This window comes from Osmia bicornis, chromosome 12, assembly GCF_907164935.1.
Source record: "Osmia bicornis bicornis chromosome 12, iOsmBic2.1, whole genome shotgun sequence".
Taxonomy (NCBI): Eukaryota; Metazoa; Arthropoda; class Insecta; order Hymenoptera; family Megachilidae; genus Osmia; species Osmia bicornis.
Window position 1 is genome coordinate 5,695,845 of NC_060227.1, and position 24,335 is coordinate 5,720,179.

Below are 24,335 nucleotides of genomic sequence, written 5' to 3' on the forward strand. Positions count from 1 at the left end.
GTTACTTACGCGGAATGGGGAAACAGACGGTGAAAGGATCACCAGTGTATCCTCTCGAACAACTACAGAGGGGTGTATGATTGATCACCCTGCAATCTCCATTTTGTCCACAAGAAGATGGACAGGGGTCTTCGCATTTTTGTCTTTTACACGCTCTATCAGAGGCACATTCCGAGTTTGTAACACATTCTGGTCTGCAAGATGGAGGTGTACCCATGTAATTTGGCAAGCAAGAGCAAACTGCCACTTGATTTACTACCCTGCATTGACTATTCGGTCCACATTGAGCATTGCCACATGGATCAGTGACAGTGATATCAGAAACTGGGAAATATTCTTGATTAATTTTAACATTCGATATTCAATGGGTTGTTGAGAGTGTAACTCGACTTACCAACTGGTTGAATGGAACAATATCGATAAGGATCACCGGTGTAACTAGGATAACACGAACAAGACGCTCGGTGGTTGATTACGCGACATTCAGCATTGGTTCCACAAGTTCCTGGACAAGGATCGACGCATTTCGAACCGATGCAAGCTCGAATGGGCGAACAATCAGAGTCTAGGACACATTCTGGTCTGCATCCTTCGTAAGGATTTCCTAGGTAACTCGGAAGACAAGTGCAGGAGCCTGCGTTATTTCTTTCGATGCATTGTGCATTAGGACCGCAAGGAGAAGGCAAGCATGGATTCACTTTCATCGTGGTGTCTTCGACTAGAAATGATAAATGATGTTATCAAATAGTTTAATGGATACGTTCTGAAATTCTGAAAATAATAGTGTTCCAAAAATCTTACTGGGCGTGATGAAGCATTGGGTGAACGGATCACCAGTGTATCCTATATCACAGTAACACATTGGAGTGTGGCTGACTGTTCGACACTGAGTGTTTGTCCCACAGGATCCAATGCAAGGATCTTTGCATTTCTGATTTATACACGCTTGATGACTAGGACATTCACTGTTGCTGATACACTCAGGTCTACAATTCGGCGGGGTTCCAATGAAATCGGGTAAACAGGTGCAAGAGGGTGAGTTTCCTGAGATTTGACACTGAGCATTCGGTCCACAAGGTGATGGCTGGCAAACGTTTATGGGTTCTGGTGGCACTGGTGCTATAAATTTTATTATTTAAACAATTGAGTATCATTGCTAAATGATATCTGCGTGATAATAAAGGAAACTTACGAAGTGGAATGCATCTAACAAACGGATCTCCTGTGAATCCTTCAGAGCAATGGCATATAGGATTGCGATTTGCCACTGTGCAACGTGCACCTAGGCCACACGAGCCGATACAAGGGTCTCTGCACTTTTGATTGCTACAAATCTGATTGAGAGGACACTCAGAGCTAACTATACACTCTGGACGACAATTTGGCGGATTTCCTAAGTAACCTGGTACACAGCTACAGATCGCTTGGCCATTGTTTGCTCGACACTGGCTGTTAGGTCCGCAAGGTGATGGGGCGCACGGAGTAGATGGAAGCTCAGCTATCAAAAAATCATCAGATATAAAAATCTAATCTTATTCAGTCTTTTGAAACTTGACTGCCAAAGTGGTAATACAAAATGCTAAAATATACCTATAGCGGGACGACAGTATGCGAATGCATTCCCTTCGAAACCAACTGGACAGCTGCACATGGGTACATGATTGATCACGTTGCATATCGCATCGCTGGCACAAGTACCGATACAAGGATCTTCGCACTTGTTCCTGACACAGGCTCTATCACGAGGACAATCATTGTTCAGCACACACTCTGGTCGACAGCCAAGAGTAGAGTCTCCATAGTATTCGGGTAAGCACGTACAAATTCCATTGTCGCATTGAGCATTCGGTCCACAAGGAGATGGATTGCATAAATCTACCTCAGCTTCGGCTAATTTAAAAAGTTTCATACTATAATACATCGGAACAGCAATAATTAGAGATAAATGGTGGAACACAATTACTCACGAGGTCTAGTCTGTTGATTGCAATTACTGAAAGGATCTCCAGTGTATCCTTCGATACAGGAACACATGGGTACATGATTGAACACCGTGCATTGAGCATTAAAACCGCAAGATCCTGGACAAGGATCTCTACACCTTTCCTGAATGCAAGCCTGATTACTGGGACATTCTGAATTGATGGTACATTCTGGTCTGCAATTTGGTGGACTGCCACGATAATTTGGTAAGCAAGTGCATGCTGGAGTCTGGCCTACGTTCTGGCAAATAGCGTTGGGACCGCAGGGCGATGGTGAACACGGGTCTCTTGGCACTGCTGGCGCAGTTTCCACAGGAGCTTGTTGAAGAACATTGTTCGTTAATATCGTCAATTTTAATTATAAATCATGCATTTCAGATATAAGAATGAATTGAAGCTTTAATTCGTACCAGGAGCAGGGAAACAGGCGGTGAATGGATCACCAGTGAATCCATTGTTACAGAAACAAATGGGACTGTGATTAATAATCCTGCAGTTGGCGTTTACTCCGCACGAGTTGGGACATGGGTCGATGCACTTTTGATTCACGCAAGCTCGAGTCAAAGGACACTCGGTGCTGACCACGCACTCGGGTCTACAATTTGGTGGACTGCCGATGTAAGAGGAGAGGCAAGAGCAGACTGCTTGGTTGTTGTTCACGCGACATTCGCTGTTTGGTCCACAGGGTGAAGGGTTGCATAGATTTACTATCACATCCGCTTCTAACAAGTGATAGAAGGGTTATATATTTGTTAAGAACCACTTGGATTATTTAATAATGAAAAGAATCAATCCTTACGGTTCATTGGACTTAGACTGCAATATTTAAACGGATCGCCCGTGTATCCTTGAATACAAGTGCATACTGGTAAATGATTTACAGCATTGCACATAGCATTCTGTCCACAAGCACCAGGACAAGGATCTTGACATTTCGATCTCACGCACGCTAAATTCGCCGAGCAGTCGGAATTCACCACGCATTCTGGTCTACAACCCTCGTAAGGGTTTCCGATATAATCGGGTAAACAAGAACACGCGCCTGCATTTCCTGACACTCTGCAAACCGCGTTAGCGCCACAAGGTGTTGGCGTGCAAGGTGTGGGTCTTTCATCGGCAACTATACAGAAATGGTTCGCAAATAATGAACATAGTTATAAGCAAATTCAATGTTCAAATTAAATCAAAGGGAGAGAACTTACTTTGAAGAGGAGTACATTGAGCAAAAGGATCTCCCGTAAAGCCCGAACGACAAGAACACATTGGAGTATGACTGAACATGCTGCATTCAGCATTAGCTCCACACAAACCGGGACAAGGATCCCTGCACTTCTGATTGATACAAGCCTCGCGAATAGGGCACTCGCTGTTACTAACACATTCGGGTCTACAATTCGGTGGCGATCCTGTAAATTCTGGCAAACAAGAGCACGAAGGTGCTTGATTCACCACTTGACACTGAGCGTTTGGACCGCATGGTGATGGATAACACGGATTGATCGGTTCTGGAGACATTTCAACTACGGAAGAAATAAAATGATCAGAAGTAGTAGAAAATTTCTGAATCAAAATCAGACAGTTCATCTGTTAATTTTCTATCGACTCTCACCTATATTTGTGCAAGCAGCGAAAGGATCGCCAGTTAAACCTTGGGGACACCTGCATATAGGGTTGTGATTCACCACAGAGCACTCTGCTCTCAAACCGCAGGTTCCTGGACAAGGATCTCTGCATTTCTGGTTGATGCAAGCTTTCGATAATTCGCAATCAGAACTAACGACACATTCTGGTCGACACATAGGTGGATTCCCTGTGAAACCTTCTATACACTTGCAAACTGGGATTCCGTTCACTTCTTGACAATGACTGTTCGGTCCACACGGTGATGGGGAGCATGGATTCGTAACTACGTCTTCTAATATGGGAATAGAAGAATTAGATTAAATTAAATTCTTCTAAATCGTATCAAAAAATATGAAGAAGAAAATATTGTACCCTGTACTGGGGAACAAAAAACGAAAGCGTTTCCTGACATTCCAGCTGGACAGCTGCACATGGGAACGTGATTGATTGTTTGACACTGTGCGTTTTGTCCGCATGTTCCTATGCACGGATCAACGCATTTGTTTCTTATGCACGCCCTGTCACGAAGACAATCGTTGTTCATGACACACTCAGGACGACAACCACTGTAGGGATCTCCTTGAAATTCTGGAAGACACGTGCAAACACCATCGCGACAAAGGGCATTCGCCCCACATGGTGAAGGGTTGCAAGGGTCTGTCACTGGTTCTATGGCTGTAATTTCAGAAATTTAACTTCAGAATTTAAATTTGATATGTGATAAAAGCCAACAGGAAAAGAGGTCTTACGAATAATTGGTTTCGGCACACAACTGCTGAAAGGATCTCCAGTGTATCCCTCAGGACAAGAACAAATTGGTACGTGATTGAGAACAGTGCACCTGGCTCCGAAACCACAAGATCCTGGACAAGGATCCGAGCACTTTTCTCTGACACAAGCGAGTGCACTGGCACATTCAGCATTTATCGTGCATTCTGGTCTGCAATTAGGTGGAGCGCCAATGTACGGGGGTGAACAAGAGCAAGAAGGATTTCCAGCAATGTTTCTGCACTGAGAGTATGGTCCACAGGGTGATGGTAGGCAAGGATCTTGCTGAACAGGTCTTACTGCCTCTGGTGGAGGACCTGCAGAGTTTGAAAATGAATGCAAACAGTCCCAAACAACTCTCTGTTTCATAAAACACTCGTATAGATACACACGTGGAATTGGGAAGCAGATCGTGAACGCGTCTCCTGTGAAACCTTGCTGACAAGAACAGATTGGACTGTGATTGATGACATTGCAAATTGTATTTCTTCCACAAGGATCAGGACAAGGATCAGTGCACTTCTGGTTAACGCATACGCGATTCGAAGGACACTCTGCGCTCGTCACGCACTCTGGTCTGCATCCAGGTGGAGAGCCAAGGTAGTCTGGCAAACAGGAGCAAACTGCTTGTCCATTGTTTTCTCGACAGACACTGTTGGGTCCACAGGGTGATGGTTGGCAAGGATTTTTCACGCTTGGTAAAGTGACTGTCAAGTAAAATGAATTAAATATTTGCATAAATTTCGGATGTAAAGAAAGATTGTTCTCCACCAACCTATGTCTTCCTCTCTACAAAATCTGAAGGCGTCACCAGTGAACCTGGGCAAACAATTGCAAGTTGCCACGTGATTGATCACCTGGCAGACTGCATTCTGCCCACAGGTACCAGGACAAGGATCCACGCATTTCGATTGAACACAACTTTTACTGGGGATGCAGTCTGAATTTAGAACGCATTCTGGTCGACAACCCTCGTATGGATTACCCAGATATCCTGGCAAACAGGAGCATGCTCCTACACCGTTTCGATCACTGCAGATAGCGTTTGCTCCGCAAGGAGATGGAACACAGGGTCTTGGTACGTACATTGGTATAACTGTAAAGGGAATTTAGTGTAGTGAAACTTTTAAATTTATCAACTTTGAGTAACTGTAAAAGATTCTTACGTTGTTGCACGACACACTGGGTAAATGGATCACCAGTGTATCCAGGAGAGCAAGTGCACATGGGTGTATGGGACACTGTGTTGCAAATTGCATTCGTGCCACATGATCCAGGACAAGGATCTCTGCACCTCTGATTGATGCATGCTAAATTACTCGGGCATTCACTGTTGCTTATACATTCTGGTCTACAATTAGGAGGTGAACCAGTGAATTCTGGTAGACAGGAACACGATGGGGAATCATTGATCACTTGACATTGAGCGTTCGGACCACATGGCGATGGTTCGCATGGGTTTTGCTGTGGTGGTATTTCCAATGCTAAAATACAGTTTAAATGCAATTTAAATGCATTCAATGCATTACAATGCGTTTCCAATTCGAACCAATGATTATTCTTACGTTTTTCGGTACATCTCACGAATGGATCACCGGTCATACTAGGTGGACAATTACAAATTGGATTGTGATTAACCACTTGACAGGTTGCCCTGATTCCACAAGATCCAACGCATGGATTGCTACATTTCTGATTAATACAAGCTTCAGTTGGTCCGCAATCTGTGCTTACTACACATTCTGGCCTGCAAGTTGGTGGAATACCGACAAAGCCTTGGATACAAGTGCACACGGCTTGCCCGTTCGCTTCTCTGCACTGACTGTTTGGTCCGCAAGGTGTTGGATTGCAGGGGTTTGTCACGATAGGGTCTGATTAGGAAAGAAAAATCAATTAATGATCGTAAATCTTCTTCGATAAATTACAGGCTTCCTATCAGAGATCGTACCTCTAAATGGAGTGCAAGATACGAATGCATTGCCTGTCATTCCAATGGGACAACTGCACATAGGTACGTGATTGTAAACATTGCAAGTTGCACCTTGTCCACAGGTGCCAACGCAAGGATCAATGCACTTGTTGCGTAGGCAAGCTTGATTCAAGGAACAATCAGTGTTCAAAACACATTCTGGTCGGCAACCCACATAAGGATCGCCTTGATACTCCGCTAAACAGGTGCATAGACCATTGTTGCACTGTGCATTTGCACCACAAGGCGATGGGTTACACGGATCTTCGGGTACTATTGCTGCAGCTACAATCGTGATATCAGATGTTAATTATCGGAATAATTAAAGAATAATTTATATTGCAATATGGATATGAAAAATCTTACGTGGGGCAGGAGAACAACTGCTGAAAGGATCACCAGTGAATCCCTCGGGACAAGTACAAATTGGTAGATGATTGAAAACTGTGCACCTTGCTGACACACCGCACGATCCTGGACAGGGATCGGTACATGTTTGTCTGATGCACGATCGGTCACTGGGGCAGTCTGAATTCACCGTACACTCTGGTCTACAGTTCGGTGGGCTACCAAAGTAATTAGCTAAACAGGAACAAGATGGTGCACCACCGATATCCCGACATTCCGAATACGGACCGCAAGGGGATGGTACGCAGGGGTTTTGAGGTAGATCAGGTAACGTTGATTGAGCTGTAGAAATGATTAATTGTGTAAATGACTGTGTGTTTTATAGTGGACTCAAATTTCGTTATAGGAAACTTACGTGGAAGAGGGAAACATCTGGTGAAAGGGTTACCAGTATTTCCGTCTTTGCAGGTACAAATAGGACTGTGATTGACGACTAGACAATTAGTGTTCTGTCCACAGGGTCGCGGACATGGGTTCACACACTTCTGATTCACACAAGCACGATTCGAGGGACAGTCTGAGCTTACGACGCATTCGGGACGACACGAGGGAGGACTTCCGGTGTATTCGGGGAGGCAAGAGCATACGGGGTTTCCAGAGACCACGCGGCATTGACTGTTTGGTCCGCAGGGCGATGGAACACACGGGTCTATTTCATCTTCTATGTCTGGAGAATAAAATATAATAATGTCTTCAAAGTTGTTCACAAAGCTATTGCAAATTAAATTGCAAGCTACAGGTATACTTTACCAGGTTCTCTCGAAAGTTGACAGTATCTGAATGGATCTCCTGTGAAACCAGGAAGGCAAGTGCACATAGGTGAATGATTAATGACCTGGCAGACAGCATCCTGTCCGCAGGTTCCTGGACAAGGGTTCTGACATTTATTTCTTATACAAGCGAGGTTCGATGGACAGTCTGAGCTAACTGTACACTCTGGTCGACATCCTTCGTAAGGATTGCCAATGTATTCCGGTTGACAACTACAAGATCCAACTCCGTTTTGCTCTTTGCAAACAGCGTTTGAACCGCAGGGTGACGGTGTGCAAGGAGATGTTGGAATCGCTAGATAATAGAAGCAAAATTTATGGTAAACTGATTTCACTCGATGAAATCGATAAATTTAACTAAATTTCTTACATTCTTCAAATTGAACGCATTGCGTGAACGGATCACCCGTGTACCCATTGGAGCAAGCACACATGGGCGTATGGCTGACCACACGACACTCAGCGTTCGCTCCACACGAGCCAGGACATGGATCTCTGCACTTTTGGTTTATGCAAGCGTGATGGGCTAAACATTCGCTATTGCTGACACATTCAGGACGACAGTTAGGCGGAGAATTGATAAATCCAGGCATGCAGGTGCACGATGGTGAATCATTCACCACCTGACACAAGGCGTTAGGACCGCACGGCGATGGCTTGCATACGTTTATAATTTCTGGTTTCGTTTCCACTAAAAATTGTTTTACAAATAAATAATGGTCTAAGAAATACGTTGTACGGTGTGTTTATAAAAGAGAAATATTCTTACTGATGGGGTCGCATCTGAAGAAAGGATCCCCGGACAATCCTGCAGGACAACTGCATATGGGATTGTGATTGATGACCTGGCACTGTGCACGAATGCCACAGCTTCCTATACAAGGATTCACGCACTTCAAGTTACTACAAGCTTCGTTCCTGGGACAATCTGAGCTCACTGTACACTCTGGCCTACAAGATGGAGGGCTTCCAACGTAACCAGGTACGCAAGAACAGACTGCCTGTCCATTGACATTACGGCACTGACTGTTTGGCCCGCATGGAGAAGGATTGCAGGGTGTTTCCGGGCTTACTTCTACGAAAACATCAATCAGAAAATTACCAATATTGCTTGAAGCAATGATAAAAATATCTTTATGGAAAATCAGGTACCTTCCATCGGGGAACAAATCACGAAAGCGTTGCCACTGGTACCAGGTGCGCAACTGCACATTGGTATGTGATTGAAAACATTGCAAATAGCATTCTGTCCACAAGTGTTGATACAAGGATCGGTACACTTGTTGCGGACACATGCCTGATTTGTGGGACAATCAGTGTTGAGGACACATTCTGGTCGGCAGCCTACATAAGGATCACCTTTGTATTCAGCCAGACAAGAACAGATACCATTGTTGCATTCTGTGTTCGATCCACAAGGTGATGGATTGCAAGGATCATCAAGAACTGTTGGTTCTAGAAAATGGAGATAACGTGAGTATCGAATTGACTATGGAGTTAGGTTTAAAATATCAATGTCTTACGTGCTGGCGGTTTTGGATAGCAATTGGTAAAAGGATCTCCGGTGTAACCTTCTATGCAGCTACAAACTGGCAGGTGATTAAACACGCTGCACTGAGCAAAGATGCCACAAGAGCCAGGACACGGGTCCCTACACTTTTCTCTCATGCAAGCTTGATTAAGTGAGCAATCAGAGTTCACTGTACATTCTGGGCGACAATTTGGTGGACTGCCTATGTAATTTTGTAAACAGGAGCAAGAAGATAGGCCGTTGATGTCGCGACACTCTGCATTCGAACCGCAGGGTGAAGGCACGCAAGGATTAAACGGTACCATTGTTGGTAGAATTTCTAAAAATCGTTACATTTTAGTGAAAATAGCATGCTCTTGATTAACAGAAATTATTAACGATGATAACTGAGAATAGTTTTCTCACCTGGCATTGGGAAGCAACGTGTAAACGGATCACCCGTGTACCTTTGTCTACAGGCACAGATGGGACTATGATGGATGACGTTACATTCTGCGTTGACACCACAAGGTCCAGGACAAGGATTTTTGCATTTCTGATTAATACACGCGAGATTCGATGGACATTCCGAGCTAACCACGCATTCTGGTCGACATCCAGGTGGAGTACCAATATATTGCGGTAAACAGGAACAAACTGCTTGATCGTTAACAACTTGACACTGACTATTTGGTCCGCAGGGTGACGGGGAACATGGATCTCTCCTATCTTCAACTGTATGATAAAGAGAAAAGAGGTCATGAAATTTGTAATAGAAACTAAAATAATGTAAAAGAAGATAAAGTCTTCGTTTACCAGGCTGTGTAATTGGTTGACAAAATTGGTAAGGTTGTCCAGTGTAGCCAGGGAAACAGGTACAAGTTGGTAAGTGATTGACAACTTGACACTCGGCGTTCGTACCACAAGCTCCAGGACATGGATCCTGGCACTTGGAACGAATGCAAGCGCGTGTTGACATGCAATCGGAGTTCATGACGCACTCTGGACGACAGCCTTCGTAAGGGTTGCCAATATAGTCGGGTAAACAGGTGCAAGAACCCACTTCACCTTGCTCTTTACAAATAGCATTCGAACCACATGGGGTTGGAGTGCATGGAGTCGAAATAATTGGCTGTACATCGTCTAAAACGCATCGTTAATGAATTACCATGCTCTTAGAAAACATTGTTTTCAAAAAATTGAAATCTTACTTTGTTTCTGAATACACTGAGTAAAAGGATCTCCCTCGTAACCAACAAGACACATACACATCGCTGTGTGACTCACTACGCGACAGTCGGAATTAGCCCCACAAGAGCCAGGACAAGGATCTCTGCATTTGTTGTTCATGCATGCCAAATGATTAGGGCATTCGCTATTGCTGATGCATTCTGGTTTACAGTTTGGAGGTGTCCCCGTGAATTCAGGCAAACAAGAACACGAAGGTGAATCGTTCACCACTTGGCACATCGCGTTGGGTCCGCAGGGCGAAGGCTGGCAAGGATTGATAGGAATTGGCGGTTCTTCCGCTGTAATAAGGATGAATAACATTTTACAAAGATTGACAGACTAGATATCTATCCTTTCACTCTATCAATAAACAACTAAGCTCACGTTTTAGTTCGCATCTGACGAAAGGATCACCGGTGAAGCCTCCTGGACAGTTGCACACAGGATTATGATTTATCACTTGACACTGAGCCCTAACGCCGCAGGATCCAGCGCAAGGATTCATACACCTCTGATTGCTACAAGCCTGATTCTTTGGACAATCAGAACTGACAGTACATTCTGGTCTGCACGAAGGAGGTGTTCCAATGAAATTAGCCACGCAAGAGCAAACTGCTTGCTCGTTAACTACGCGACAGACACTGTTTGGTCCGCAGGGAGATGGATTGCATGGATCTTCGGGTCCTAGAATGGGTAGAATTTAAGCTAGATATCTTATTGTGGATAAACGCTCGTAGATACATACCTCTGCTTGGACGACAAGAAACGAAAGCATTCCCAGTCGTTCCAGGCAGACAGCTACACATGGGAATATGATTGTAGACATTGCACTGTGCATTCTGACCACAAGTTCCAGGACACGGGTCCACGCATTTATTGCGAATGCAGGCTTGAGGTAAAGGACAGTCATTGTTGAGAACACATTCGGGTCGACAACCAGCGTAAGGATCTCCTTGATATTCTGGCAGACACGAACAAGTACCGTCTGTGCACACAGCATTCGATCCACAAGGGGAGGGATTACAGGGATCAGCAGGTATCACTGGTTCTTCTATTGCTAAATGATTAATAGCTCAGTTACTATAATGATTAATATTGATCGAAATGAATACTCAAACAATTCCTTACGTTTGGGATAACAATTCGTGAATGGATCTCCCGTGAAACCGTCTGGGCAAGTGCAAGACGGTGTATGATTGATGATGTTACAGGTAGCTGATAATCCACAAGATCCTGGGCAAGGATCCCTGCATCTCTCGTTTATGCATGCCTGACTACTTGGACAATCGGAATTGATAGTACATTCAGGTCTACAGTTAGGTGGGCTGCCAATATAAGATGACAGACAAGAGCAGGAGGGTGTACCCCCAATGTCGCGACACTCTGCGTAGGGTCCACAAGGCGAAGGCACACAAGGGTTCTGTGAGACTGGGCCAGGTGCAGGTCCTGAAAGATTCACTTCGTGAAGCAACTGGAATATTCTTCCAGAATAGTGATCAAGTGCTTCGAGTTATCTTACTTGGTACAGGGAAACATCTACTGAAAGGATCTCCAGTGTAGCCCTGTTTGCAACTACACATTGGGCTGTGGTTCAAGACCATGCAGTTGGTGTTTGATCCACACGGTTCAGGGCAAGGGTTCACGCACTTGTTGTTAACACAAGCCCTATTAGTAGGGCATTCTGAGCTCACTACACATTCTGGTCGACATCCGGGAGGACTTCCAATGTATTCTGGTAGACACGTGCAAACCGGTTGATTGTTAACGACTCTACATTGACTATTTGGCCCACAGGGAGATGGATTGCATGGTTCTCTTGTAACTGGTTCTGGTATAGAAACAAAGGATGACATTTACCACTTGATTGCTCCTTCTACTAATTGAATTCTTGAATGAATTATGTAATTACCGGATTGTACGATAAGATTACAATATCTAAATGGATCGCCGGTGTAACCAGACATGCAGGTGCAAGCTGGCGAATGGTTGATCACTTGGCAGACTGCATTTTGACCACAAGTTCCTGGACAAGGATCCTGACACTTGGAACGAACGCAGGCCATATTGGACACACAGTCAGAATTCACGGTACACTCTGGGCGACAACCTTCATAAGGGTTTCCAATATAATCTTGCAAACAGGTGCAGGAACCTGCTCCGTTTTGCTCTTTGCACAAAGCATTTGCTCCGCATGGTGATGGTGTACAGGGTGACACGTTCTCGACAATCGTTGCTACAATGATACATTATATGCAAATCTTGACTTTAACATAATTGAATTTCTATTAGATCTATCTCTTACGTTGTTGCATAAGGCACTGAGTGAAAGGGTCTCCAGTGTATCCACTGAGACACACGCACATGGGCGTGTGACTGACCACACGACATTCCGTATTCGATCCACAGGCACCAGGACATGGATCTCTACATTTTTTATTCATGCAAGCTAGATGGGCAGGGCATTCGCTGTTGCTGATGCACTCTGGTCTGCAATTTGGCGGGGTTCCAGTAAATTCGGACAGACAACTGCAAGAGGGTGAGTCGTTCACCACACGGCACTGGGAGTTTGGTCCACAGGGAGACGGTTGACAAGGGTTCACCGGTACGAGTGATGTTTCAACTATTGGATTTTAGAATTAAAATTTCGAATTGAAGAATCAGAGAAAAATCACGAATAAAATTAAGGTCACTTTAATGGATCCTTACTTATTGGGTCGCATCTGGTGAAAGGATCCCCGGAATGCCTTGGAAGGCAGCTACAAATGGGATTATGATTGGCAACTTGACACTGTGTCCTTAGACCACAGGTACCTAGGCAAGGATCTATGCATTTCTGATTGCTACATGCTAGATTGCGCGGACAGTCGGAACTGACGACGCATACGGGTCTACAAGATGGTGGAGTGCCTAGGTATCCCTGGACACACGAACACACTGCTTGATCGTTCACCACACGACACTGACTGTTCGGGCCACATGGAGAAGGTCTACAATGGTCCGACGGTCCTGGGCGTGCTAGATCTATGAAAGGAGCATTAAATTGTTTAAAACAAAAGCGATCTATAGAAACTAAAGAAATATATGAAACAGGAACTGATTAGGTGATATGCACCTTGTAAGACGGAACAGATTACGAATGCATTTCCGGACATCCCAGGTGGACAGCTGCACATGGGGATATGATTGTACACGTTGCACACTGCATTTTGACCGCAAGTGTCGATGCAAGGATCTGCGCATTTGTTACGAATGCAAGCTCTGTTCATGGGACAATCGGTGTTCAGAACGCATTCGGGTCGACAGAGTTCGTATGGGTTTCCTTGGTACTCGGGTAAGCAAGTACAGACACCATTATTGCATTCTGCGTTTGGGCCACAGGGTGAGGGGTTGCAAAGGTCTGATGGAACGTTTAACGCTGTAAAATGATTAGAGTTCGTTTCGTAATAGTCTATAAGTAATTCGAAGCCTATTAAGGAATCAAAAAATATTAAACAAAAAGTAAATAATTAGAAGAAAACTTTAAATTAAAGAATCTTACGTTGAGGCGGCAATGGCTGGCAATTAGTGAAAGGATCTCCTGTAAAACTCTCGGGGCAAGAACACGCTGGAGTATGATGAACCACGTTACAAATTGCGCCAAAACCGCACGAACCAGGACACGGATCTCTGCACTTCTCATTTATGCAAGCACGATTGCTGGGGCAGTCAGGATTTATCGTACATTCTGGTCTACAATTCGGTGGACTGCCCATGTAATTTGGTAAACAGGTACAAGATGGAGAACCTCCGATATCGCGGCATTCTGAATACGGTCCACAAGGTGATGGTACACAAGGGTTTTCAACGGGGCTTGGCAATGGTTCTGAAAATAATTTGTAAGCTTTACTAAATGTTAGATGACTAGTCTGGCTATTAATTTTGGAGGGGAAAATTCTGCTTCAACAGGGTCAAGTTATTTTATTTGGGTAATTAGGGAATTAATTGGTAAACGAAGCTGTTCCATTAGCATAAAACTTGAACAATCAAACCATCAATGAAGTTATTCTTACTTGGTGTTGGGAAACATCTGGTAAATGGGTCGCCAGTGAAGTCCAGCTTGCAAGCACAGATAGGACTGTGGTTCATGACTCTGCAGTCGGTGTTGGTACCACAGCGACCGGGACAGGGCTCGGTACACTTCTGATTAACGCAAGCTTTGTCCAAAGGACATTCTGAACTGACTACACATTCCGGTCGACATCCTGGAGGGCTGCCTACGTATTCAGGGAGGCAAGAACAGACAGCTTGGCCATTTGTAACACGGCACTGACTGTTGGGCCCGCATGGCGACGGGCTACACGGGTTTCTTTCGAGAAGGGCTGTAAGTCGTGAACGATTCCTTTCAGAATTGATCTTATTCACACGTTTGAATCCCACTCTAAAGGCGTTACTCGTTGAAATTAGTGTGTTAATGGCAGGTACAATTGGCCCGTAGGCAATTATTACGATGGAAGCGACGTAATGAAGAAGCATCTCTAATATTATTTCTTCTCTATCGAGCAGCGTCCATGGTATGGCGATGACAATGATAAATGACCACATTGCTGAAGTATAAACTTACGAGTCGTCGGTTGAACGTAACAGTTCACGAAAGGATCACCCGTGAATCCAGCCAGACAAGTGCAGCTTGGTAAGTGATTTATCACCGCACAATCAGCGTTTTGGCCGCACGTGCCAGGACAAGGATTCTGGCACTTGGATCTTATGCAGGCCAAGTTTGAAGGACAATCGGAATTCACGGTGCATTCCGGTCGACATCCTTCGTACGGGTTTCCTATGTAATCCGGGACACAAGAACAGGATCCTGCTCCGTTTAGTTCTTTGCATATCGCGTTAGGACCACAGGGTGATGGTGTGCAGGGTGACTGCGGCGGGGATTGAATTTCAGCTAGAAAAAAGGGGTCACAGGGTAAGAATTAATGTTCATCAACACCAAATAATCGAATTCCCATAAATGTTAATGCGATTATACAACTACTTCAATCCTCGTGAGCGATACTACAAAACACCAGGATTAGGAAATTATTGTGTTCTTGTTGTGGTGTGTCTTTTTGTTCTTCTTTTTTCAATAAAAAATTTGTCTTCTGAAAATCTTACGTCGTTTCAGGAAGCATTGGGCGAACGGATCGCCTGCGTAGCCACTGAGACAGGCGCACATCGGTGTATGACTGACCACGCGACACTCCGCGTTCGAACCACACGAGCCTGGGCATGGGTCTTGACACTTTCGATTGATGCAGGCCAAATCGCTTGAACACTCGCTGTTGCTCACACATTCCGGTCTACAATTTGGCGGGGAACCGATAAAGTTGGGCAAACAGGCGCAGGATGGTTTGTCGTTGATCATTTGGAACACGGAATTGGGACCGCATTGACAAGAGGCACACGTGTCTTCCGGTGGTGCGCTCACAGCTACAGGGATAGAAGGAGTATCAACAATTTTACTTAACCGTTTAAACCATCTCTGAATTAATTCAGTAGGGAAATCGATAAGAGGGTCTTACTGATGAATTCGCATCTAGTGAAGGGGTCGCCTGTGAAACCAGATGGACAGCTGCACACAGGATTATGGTTGACGACTTGACAAAGTGCTTTCAGGCCACAAGTACCCAAACAAGGGTCGATACACTTCTGGTTGTTACAAGCTTGGTTCCTAGGGCAATCTGAACTGACCACGCACTCTGGTCTACACGAGGGTGGAGTACCAAGGTATCCTGGCACGCAGGAACACACGGCTTGCTCGTTTATTGCTCGACATTGACTGTTGGGTCCGCAGGGGGACGGGTTACATGGGTTCACCAGAACTGGTTCTAAAGCAGGAACAATATGAATATCCATCAACTCTTATCAATGTAATTATGGGCTGCGATCATTTTCCGTACCTTCCATTCTATCACAAGAGATGAACGCATTACCACCCATTCCAGGTGGGCAACTGCACATGGGTACATGGTTCAGGACATTGCATACCGCATTCCTGCCACAGGTACCTATACACGGATCCACGCACTTGTTGCGAACACAGGCTCTGTTCAGAGGACAGTCGTTGTTAAGGACACATTCTGGTCGACAACTGGTGTAGGGATCACCCTGATAGTCTGACAAGCAAGTGCACGCTCCTGCGTTGCACTGTGCGTTTGGTCCGCATGGTGACGGATTACAGGGGTCTGATTCAGGAGGTGGTACTGCAAGAATTTGTGTAAATTGGTACGGGAGCTGGCGCAAACGAGAAAAATCCTGATTAAAATCTTACGTTGGGGTGGTGTTGGGTAACAATTGCTGAAGGGATCTCCGGTGTAACCCTGAAGGCAAGTGCAAATAGGCACGTGATTGATCACGTTGCACTGGGTTGACACTCCACAAGATCCTGGGCAAGGATCCATACACCTCTGTCCTATGCAAGCTCTATTGCTAGGACAATCCGAGTTTATGATGCACTCCGGTCTACAATTGGGAGGGCTTCCCATGTAGGTGGGCAAACACTGGCAAGATGGACCACCATTAACTACGCGACATTCGGAATTCGGACCGCAAGGAGAAGGCAAACACGGTTCGACTACTGCGGGTGGTAGAGATTCTGTAAAATCAAATTAGTTGAAGAGGATATCCTTTGATCTTGGGCTAGCTTTTGTTACTGTGAAATACGAGAACTTACGTTGCATGGGAAAGCATCTAGTGAATGGATCCCCAGTGTACGATTCTCTACAGGCGCAAATCGGGCTATGGTTCCTGACCACGCAGGTAGAGAACGTGCCACACGAAGCAGGACACGGATTAGTGCATTTTTGATTAACACACGCGCGATCCTGAGGACAATCTGTATTCAGAACACACTCGGGACGACACATGGGTGGGGATCCTGTGTATTCCGGTAGACAAGAGCAAACTCCTTGCCCGTTTACTACTCGACACTGACTATTTGGTCCACAAGGCGAGGGTTGGCATGGGTCCTTGTATTTGGTTTCATCTTCTACGAAATTTTAACCTTCTTAATAAACTGTCTCGACATGTTCATCAAACAAAATGATTGAAAGAAACGATGTATATACCTATTTCGCGTATCAAAATACAGTATTGGAATGGATTTCCACTATATCCAGGGATGCACGTGCAGGCGGGTCGATGATTGATGACTCTGCACTCGGTGTTTGTGCCACAGGTGCCTGGACAAGGGTCTTGACACTTGGAACGTATGCAACTGAACGTAGGCGGACAATCCGAGTCGAGAACGCACTCGGGTCGACAGCCTTCGTAAGGGTTGCCGATGTAGTCGGGTAAACAGGAACACGAACCAACACTGTTCTGTTCCTTGCATATCGCGTTGAAACCGCACGGTGACGGTTTACAAGGAGATAGATCAAAGGGTACAGCTGAAAGTTCTCAATGCGATTAATCGAAGAACTTCTGCATTAATTGAAGAAGAATTCAGATATGTTTCGATCCTTACGTGGTCTGGGAGTACATTGAGTAAAAGGATCGCCTGTGTAGTCGTTAGGACAGACACACATGGGTGTATGACTGACTACGCGACACTCTGCATTGGCTCCACAGGATCCAGGACAGGGATCTCTACACTTTTGATTGACACAAGCCAAGTGGCTAGGACACTCGTTGTTGCTGATGCATTCTGGTCTACAATTAGGAGGAGAACCTGTAAATTCCGGCATACAGGAACAGGAAGCTTGGTGGTTCACGACTCGACACTGAGAGTTAGGTCCACAAGGGTTTGGCTCGCATACGTTTACCGGCAAAAGGTTCATGGGAGCTAAAAATATATCGTCAGTCAGAATCAATGATCGATCATATTGGTAAAATTAAATTTTGCGATGAAAGATCTTACGTCCTTGAGAGCAGTCATAGAAAGGATTGCCAGGGAATCCTGGCGGACAACTGCATACAGGGTTGTGATTGACTACGTTGCAAAGAGCTTTGAGTCCACAAGTACCAGGACATGGATTTATACATTTCTGATTACTACAAGCCTCTGTCAGAGGACAATCGGAGCTGACGGTACATTCTGGCCTGCAGGTAGGCGGTACACCCAAGAATCCTGTCACACAGGCGCAGACAGGCTGCTCGTTTATCTCCCTACAGACACTGTTTGGTCCGCAAGGCGAAGGTGAGCATGGGTTCCTCTTTACTGAATCTATGATCGTAACAATGATACAGGAATTCAGAAAATATAAATTTCGCGAGCTTAAAGGGAAGTGATAAGTAGTACCTTGAAGGACAGAACATCGAACGAAAGCATTTCCAACCATTCCATTAATACAACTGCACATGGGTATGTGGTTATGCACCAGACACTGTGCATTTTCGCCACAGATGCCTGGACAAGGATCAACGCACTTGTTCCTCACACAGGCACGATTCTGCGGGCAATCCGTATTCAGGACACACTCTGGTCGACAGCCTACGTAAGGGTTACCCTGATACTCGTCCAGACAGGTACAGACACCATTGTCGCAACGTGTATTAGGGCCACAGGGCGACAGGGCGCATGGGTCAGTGACAGCTGGCATAGCTGTTAATGGAACAAACGGATTAGCCTTGATTTCCTGTAAATTGAAAATTTATAAAGAAGGAGTAAATTGAGTCTGGTCCTTCTTACTTGGCTGGATGGGCAGAGGGTAGCAGTTACTGAAGGGATCGCCGGTGTATCCTTCGGGACAGGTGCACATGGGCACGTGGTTGTAAACCGTGCACAAGGAGGTGACACCGCAGGATCCTTGACAAGGATCTCTGCACTTCTCGCTGGAACACGCGAGGTTCATGGGACAGTCGGAGTTTACGCGACATTCTGGTCGACAGTTGGGCGGGGATCCGATATATCGTGGCAAACAGGAACAAGATGGAATTCCGCCGATATTCCTACACTCTGCGTACATACCGCAAGGCGATGGCACACAGGGGTCTCTCGGGACTGGGGAGCAGTCGCACTGAGGCGGTTCTGGAATTCATTTCTGAATATTATCTTTGAAGCTCTGATGATTATCTATGATGTTGCGAGGGTGATCGTTTCACGAGTGATGATAATAAATCCACTCAATATGCAATTGCTTAGAAAAGTCAATCAGTAGCCAGGGTGAAGCAGATGAAATGATGAAATGTTTGATGGTCAAGCTGATAGAAGAAGAAATATTCTTACGTGGAGCAGGGAAACATTTGGTAAACGGGTCTCCAGTATATCCAAGATTACAGATGCAAATGGGACTGTGGTTGATCACCTTGCATTGCGTGTTGATACCACACGAGTTGGTACAGGGTGACGTGCACTTCTGATTGATGCACGCCAGTTCCAAGGGACACTCGCTGTTCACCACGCATTCGGGTCGACAGTTCGGTGGATTTCCAATGAAATTCGCCAGGCAGGTACACACGGCATGGTCGTTCACGTTTCGACACTTACTGTTCGGTCCACAGGGGGAGGGACTACATGGTTCTGAAGGTATTAAATCTGAAACAGGGGGCGGAGTACAATACGCAAAGGGATCGCCAGTGTATCCAGGGTTGCAAGAACAAACTGGAAGGTGATTGATCGTTTCGCATCGGGCTTGCAATCCACAGGTTCCTGGGCAAGGGTCTCTGCACTTTAAGCCCATACAGGCCATCGTCTTGGCGCAATCGGAATTTTGGGTACATTCGGGTCTGCATCCTTCGTATGGGTCACCTATGTAGTCTGGCAAACAGGAACAGGAACCAACGCCGTTGTTTTCGCGACAAATCGCATTTGTACCGCATGGGGAAGGCTCGCATGGTTTCCTAAGGTCTGGGGGTGTATCTGATGGAAAGAAAAGAAATACTTTCTTCTTTAGTTTCACTGATCGTGCAACGGTGGTCGGTCAAAGCTTGTGCAGTGGCGTGAACTATTTCTTTGTTCAAAGTTTATGAATTCTTATGGCTCTGAAAAGCGGAAGCTTTCTTGAATGATTCCAGAACTGGAAATTCGGTAGTTCGATTGTAGCTTGCTCTAGTTTTTATTGTTAGAGTATTCTGATTCATGAGTGTGACTGTTCATGTTTCATTAATTGGGTTTAATTTCGTTAAGGGACGTTATGATAATTCCATTAATTTTCCATTAAGCGTGTTTTCGGGATTAAGATACATTTCTATAAGCATGTTTATATCCCCAGTTGGGGAGGGTCAGGTAAGCTGGTACAATATTCTAGGGGTTAATTATCCGTGTCCAGGTTTAACGAGGGTGCCTATCAAAGGGACGCAAAATACGTTCTACCTCCAGGCATGATTTGGGATGATCAGTGCGTGCGATGTTTTTCCTAATCAAAGGGTACTAGTTGGTTATCGGGTATCAATCAAGGGGTGAGTGCAATTAAGAGCCTATACTCCATAGGCCCCGCCACCATTCGTTCTTTCTCGGTTATTTTCGAGGGTAAGTACGCAAGGGGATTTCGAAGGCGTGCTGTTCTTAACGAACTCGTTAATCGCATGGGGTGATTCGTTTGCTACCGATTTTCATCATAAGTGCAAAATCATTTCTAAGGCCCCGCCACCATCGTGACGCTTTGTCACTTTGTTAGGGCCATTCGTTAATTCAATTCTCATTGACGACGACGATGGTTTCTTGTTAGATAACGCAATGAATGGGTTAAAAGAAGGTTGAGCAAAAGCACTTACCTGCGTTGCCCGCGTGCAAAGGGCAAATATTTTGCGCGGAAAAGAAAAAGAATAGCAAAAATCTGTTGCGGTTAACTCACCCTTGGTGAACGGCTCACAAACGCTGAACGGATTTCCGGTGTAACCTTCGACACAAGCACAGACCGCGTGGTGATTCACTACCGAACACTGCGCGTTCAAACCGCACAAACCAGCACACGGATCGCGACACTTTTGTTGCATACACGCTAAATGCGGAGGACATTCCGGATTGATCGTACACTCCGGTCTACAATTTGGCGGAACACCGATATAATTTTCTATACACGAACAAGCTGGACTGTCGCCTCTCACTTGACACTCTGCGTTTGGTCCACACGGAGATGGTTGGCATGGATTCGTTGGTACCGGCGGTGTCTCTGTAAATAAATCACAAAATGTTAACAAGGCGTTGAGAAACGTTGGGATCAAACTTTTATAATATTAAAGAAACTTACTGGGCATCGGATAACATCTGGTGAACGGATCGCCAGTATGTCCATCGTGGCAGCTGCATATTGGATTGTGATTGACCACTTGACACCTCGTGTTTTGACCGCAGGTACCAGGACAAGGATCCTGGCACTTGTTGTTGAGACACGCCTGGGTCAAAGGACACTCTGCGCTGACCACGCATTCTGGTCTGCAGGCAGGAGGACTGCCAATGAATCCTGGTTGGCAAGAACAGACTGCATGATCGTTCGCTACTTTGCAGACACTGTTCGCTCCACAGGGAGACGGGGTGCAAGGTTGTTTTCTTGGTTCTGAAGTAATGAACACTTAATTAATCATTTTTCTTTAAATTGCGCAAGATATTTCAATACGGTCCAACTTACCTTCGGGCAGATGCTGACGACAAAGAGTGAATGGATCTCCAGTGGTTCCTGGAGGACAACTGCACATAGGAATGTGATTAACCACATCACACCTTGCACTCGTTCCACACGTGCCAACGCATGGATCCACGCAGTAATGATTGACACAAGCTTTCACTCGAGAACAATCCGAATTCATAGTACATTCTGGACGGCAATAGGAGTAAGGATCGCCAAAGTAATTTGGAAGGCAAGCACAAAGTCCGTCGTTGCATTCTGCGTTCGGTCCGCATGGTGATGGGTTGCAACGATCTTCGGGTGTTTTTGGTTGTTCTATTATCTGCGAGCATAGCGTGAAAGGATCACCGGTGTATCCTGTCTGGCACAAGCAAACAGGAATATGATTCTGCACCCTGCAGTCTGCGTTCTGGCCGCAGGATCCGACGCAAGGATCTCGACATTTCTCTGAAATGCACGCTTGATTCGATGCACAGTCCGTGTTGACGACGCATTCGGGACGACAGTTCGGCGGAAGTCCGATGTAGTTCTTTAAGCAAGAGCAAGCGGCTTGATCACCGATTGCCCTGCACTCTGCGTACAGACCGCAAGGACTTGGTGTGCAAGGATCACCCGCTGGTGACATTGGTGTCACTAAATAAAAAATAAAGCATTGTAAAATTGTTTCTCGCTGAATAAAATGGAAACATTCTATTTCAACCTACCTGTATGAGGGTAGCACCTGGAGAAAGGATCCCCAGTCATTCCTTGAGGACAACTGCACAAGGGATTGTGATTGATCACCCGGCAATTGGCTCCCACTCCGCAAGTTCCAGGACAAGGATCGGTACACTTGTACTTATAACAGGCTCTATTTTGAGGACACTCGGAGTTCACGACACATTCAGGTTTGCAATTTGGAGGGGAACCAACGTAAGATTCCTGACAAGTACACACGGCTTGTCCATTAATGGCTCGACACAAGCTGTTCGGTCCACACGGAGATGTGTTGCATGGGTCAAAAACTGTGGGTTCCGTTTCCGGGCTTAGCGGCAGAGTACAACTGGTGAAAGGATCACCTACGTAACCAGGCTGACAGGTGCAGGTTGGAATATGGTTGATGACTGAACATTGAGCCTGGATGCCACAGACTCCTGGACAGGGATCTTCGCACTTGTTGCGAACGCAGGCCTTGTTGGTTGGACAGTCGGAACTGAGGATGCATTCTGGCTGACATCCTTCGTAAGGATTTCCGTGGTAGTCGTCGATACAGATGCAGGCACCAACATTGTCGCGTTGCTGGCAGATGGCATTAGGCCCGCAAGGTGATGGTTCGCATGGATTAATCGATTCCTCTGTAATTTAGAGTGATAATTAGTCAAAGAACACAGGAAGCAAACTTTGTAACGAAGGTCCAACAAACGCACCTTCCAACACGATGCATTGGACGAACGGATTTCCCGTGTAACCGGATGTGCACGAACACGTAACGGCGTGGTTCACAACCAGACACCTGGCGTTCTCCGCGCAAGATCCTAGGCAAGGATCTGTACACTTTGAGTTAATACACGCCTTATCGGTGGGACAGTCAGGATTGATGAGACACTCTGGACGGCAAGATGGAGGTGTTCCTATGTAGGAAGGAAGACAAGAGCATGATGGATATCCATTTGCGTTCTGGCACTGAGCGTTTGGTCCACAGGGTGAAGGTTTGCAAGGATCTCCCGTGTCTTTGCCGTCTGGCGGAACTGTGAACACGATTATCAGGTTAAGTAATTTTAAAGAGCGTATTTATATTAGAAATTTAATTGGTGAGTCTTACTTGAAATGTCATAACAACTCTTGAAGGGATCTCCAGTCTGACCAGGAAGACAACTGCAAATTGGCGAATGGTTGATCACTTCGCACCTAGCGTTTAATCCACAGGATCCTAAGCAGGGATCTGTACACTTTTTGTTGATACAAGCACGAGTTGGTGGACACTCCGAACTGACTACACACTCTGGTCTACAAGACGGCGGAGAGCCTAGGTATCCTTGAAGACAGGAACACACAGCATGATCCTCGATGTTGCGACACTGGCTGTTTGGTCCACAGGGTGAAACGGGCGAGCATGGATCTTTCGATGGTTGAGGAACTGCAACGAATTGCATAATTTAAGTATTGAAATCGTATCGATGTATATTTTGTAACACTAATCGTTGGCTGAAATATTTACCTTGTGGTTGAACTCGACAGCTGACAAACGGATCTCCAACGTAACCAGTCAGGCAAGAGCAAACAGGAATATGATTCACCACGTCGCAAACCGCGTTCTGTCCGCACGTTCCTGGACAAGGATCCTTGCATTTATTTTTCAGGCAGGTATTGTCGCGTGGACACTCTGAGTTAAGGATACACTCTGGTCGACAGGATTCGTATGGATTGCCGATGTATTCTGGCAGACATTCGCAATCGCCGTTGTTGCATATTGCGTTTGATCCGCAAGGTGATGGACTGCACGGATCACTAACAGGCGGTAAAGCAGCTGAAATAGAATTGAATATCATTACAGATCATGAAACCATTACT

General features: G+C 45.6%; 1 protein-coding gene across 1 annotated transcript in view; it reads right to left on the reverse strand.

Annotated features, from left to right (window-relative positions):
* The window catches only part of LOC114871745, a 73,360-nt gene that overhangs the window by 25,631 nt on the left and 23,394 nt on the right, over window positions 1-24,335 (reverse strand). The window contains 55 exon segments of the mRNA XM_046288230.1: window positions 10-324; window positions 395-718; window positions 802-1,119; window positions 1,193-1,498; window positions 1,591-1,890; window positions 1,968-2,300; window positions 2,393-2,704; window positions 2,782-3,102; window positions 3,185-3,502; window positions 3,592-3,897; window positions 3,978-4,280; window positions 4,355-4,690; window positions 4,766-5,080; window positions 5,149-5,469; window positions 5,540-5,857; window positions 5,939-6,244; window positions 6,322-6,627; window positions 6,709-7,032; window positions 7,106-7,417; window positions 7,501-7,815; window positions 7,891-8,211; window positions 8,290-8,595; window positions 8,673-8,975; window positions 9,044-9,370; window positions 9,457-9,765; window positions 9,847-10,173; window positions 10,242-10,559; window positions 10,645-10,944; window positions 11,006-11,317; window positions 11,389-11,706; window positions 11,780-12,088; window positions 12,170-12,493; window positions 12,563-12,880; window positions 12,967-13,281; window positions 13,373-13,675; window positions 13,799-14,122; window positions 14,310-14,618; window positions 14,861-15,187; window positions 15,397-15,711; window positions 15,804-16,484; window positions 16,553-16,876; window positions 16,955-17,269; window positions 17,349-17,669; window positions 17,747-18,064; window positions 18,140-18,445; window positions 18,521-18,823; window positions 18,911-19,249; window positions 19,448-20,080; window positions 21,015-21,332; window positions 21,411-21,716; window positions 21,789-22,418; window positions 22,490-23,119; window positions 23,192-23,512; window positions 23,587-23,901; window positions 23,983-24,291. Coding sequence (XP_046144186.1) covers window positions 10-324; window positions 395-718; window positions 802-1,119; window positions 1,193-1,498; window positions 1,591-1,890; window positions 1,968-2,300; window positions 2,393-2,704; window positions 2,782-3,102; window positions 3,185-3,502; window positions 3,592-3,897; window positions 3,978-4,280; window positions 4,355-4,690; window positions 4,766-5,080; window positions 5,149-5,469; window positions 5,540-5,857; window positions 5,939-6,244; window positions 6,322-6,627; window positions 6,709-7,032; window positions 7,106-7,417; window positions 7,501-7,815; window positions 7,891-8,211; window positions 8,290-8,595; window positions 8,673-8,975; window positions 9,044-9,370; window positions 9,457-9,765; window positions 9,847-10,173; window positions 10,242-10,559; window positions 10,645-10,944; window positions 11,006-11,317; window positions 11,389-11,706; window positions 11,780-12,088; window positions 12,170-12,493; window positions 12,563-12,880; window positions 12,967-13,281; window positions 13,373-13,675; window positions 13,799-14,122; window positions 14,310-14,618; window positions 14,861-15,187; window positions 15,397-15,711; window positions 15,804-16,484; window positions 16,553-16,876; window positions 16,955-17,269; window positions 17,349-17,669; window positions 17,747-18,064; window positions 18,140-18,445; window positions 18,521-18,823; window positions 18,911-19,249; window positions 19,448-20,080; window positions 21,015-21,332; window positions 21,411-21,716; window positions 21,789-22,418; window positions 22,490-23,119; window positions 23,192-23,512; window positions 23,587-23,901; window positions 23,983-24,291 — 18,663 coding nt within the window.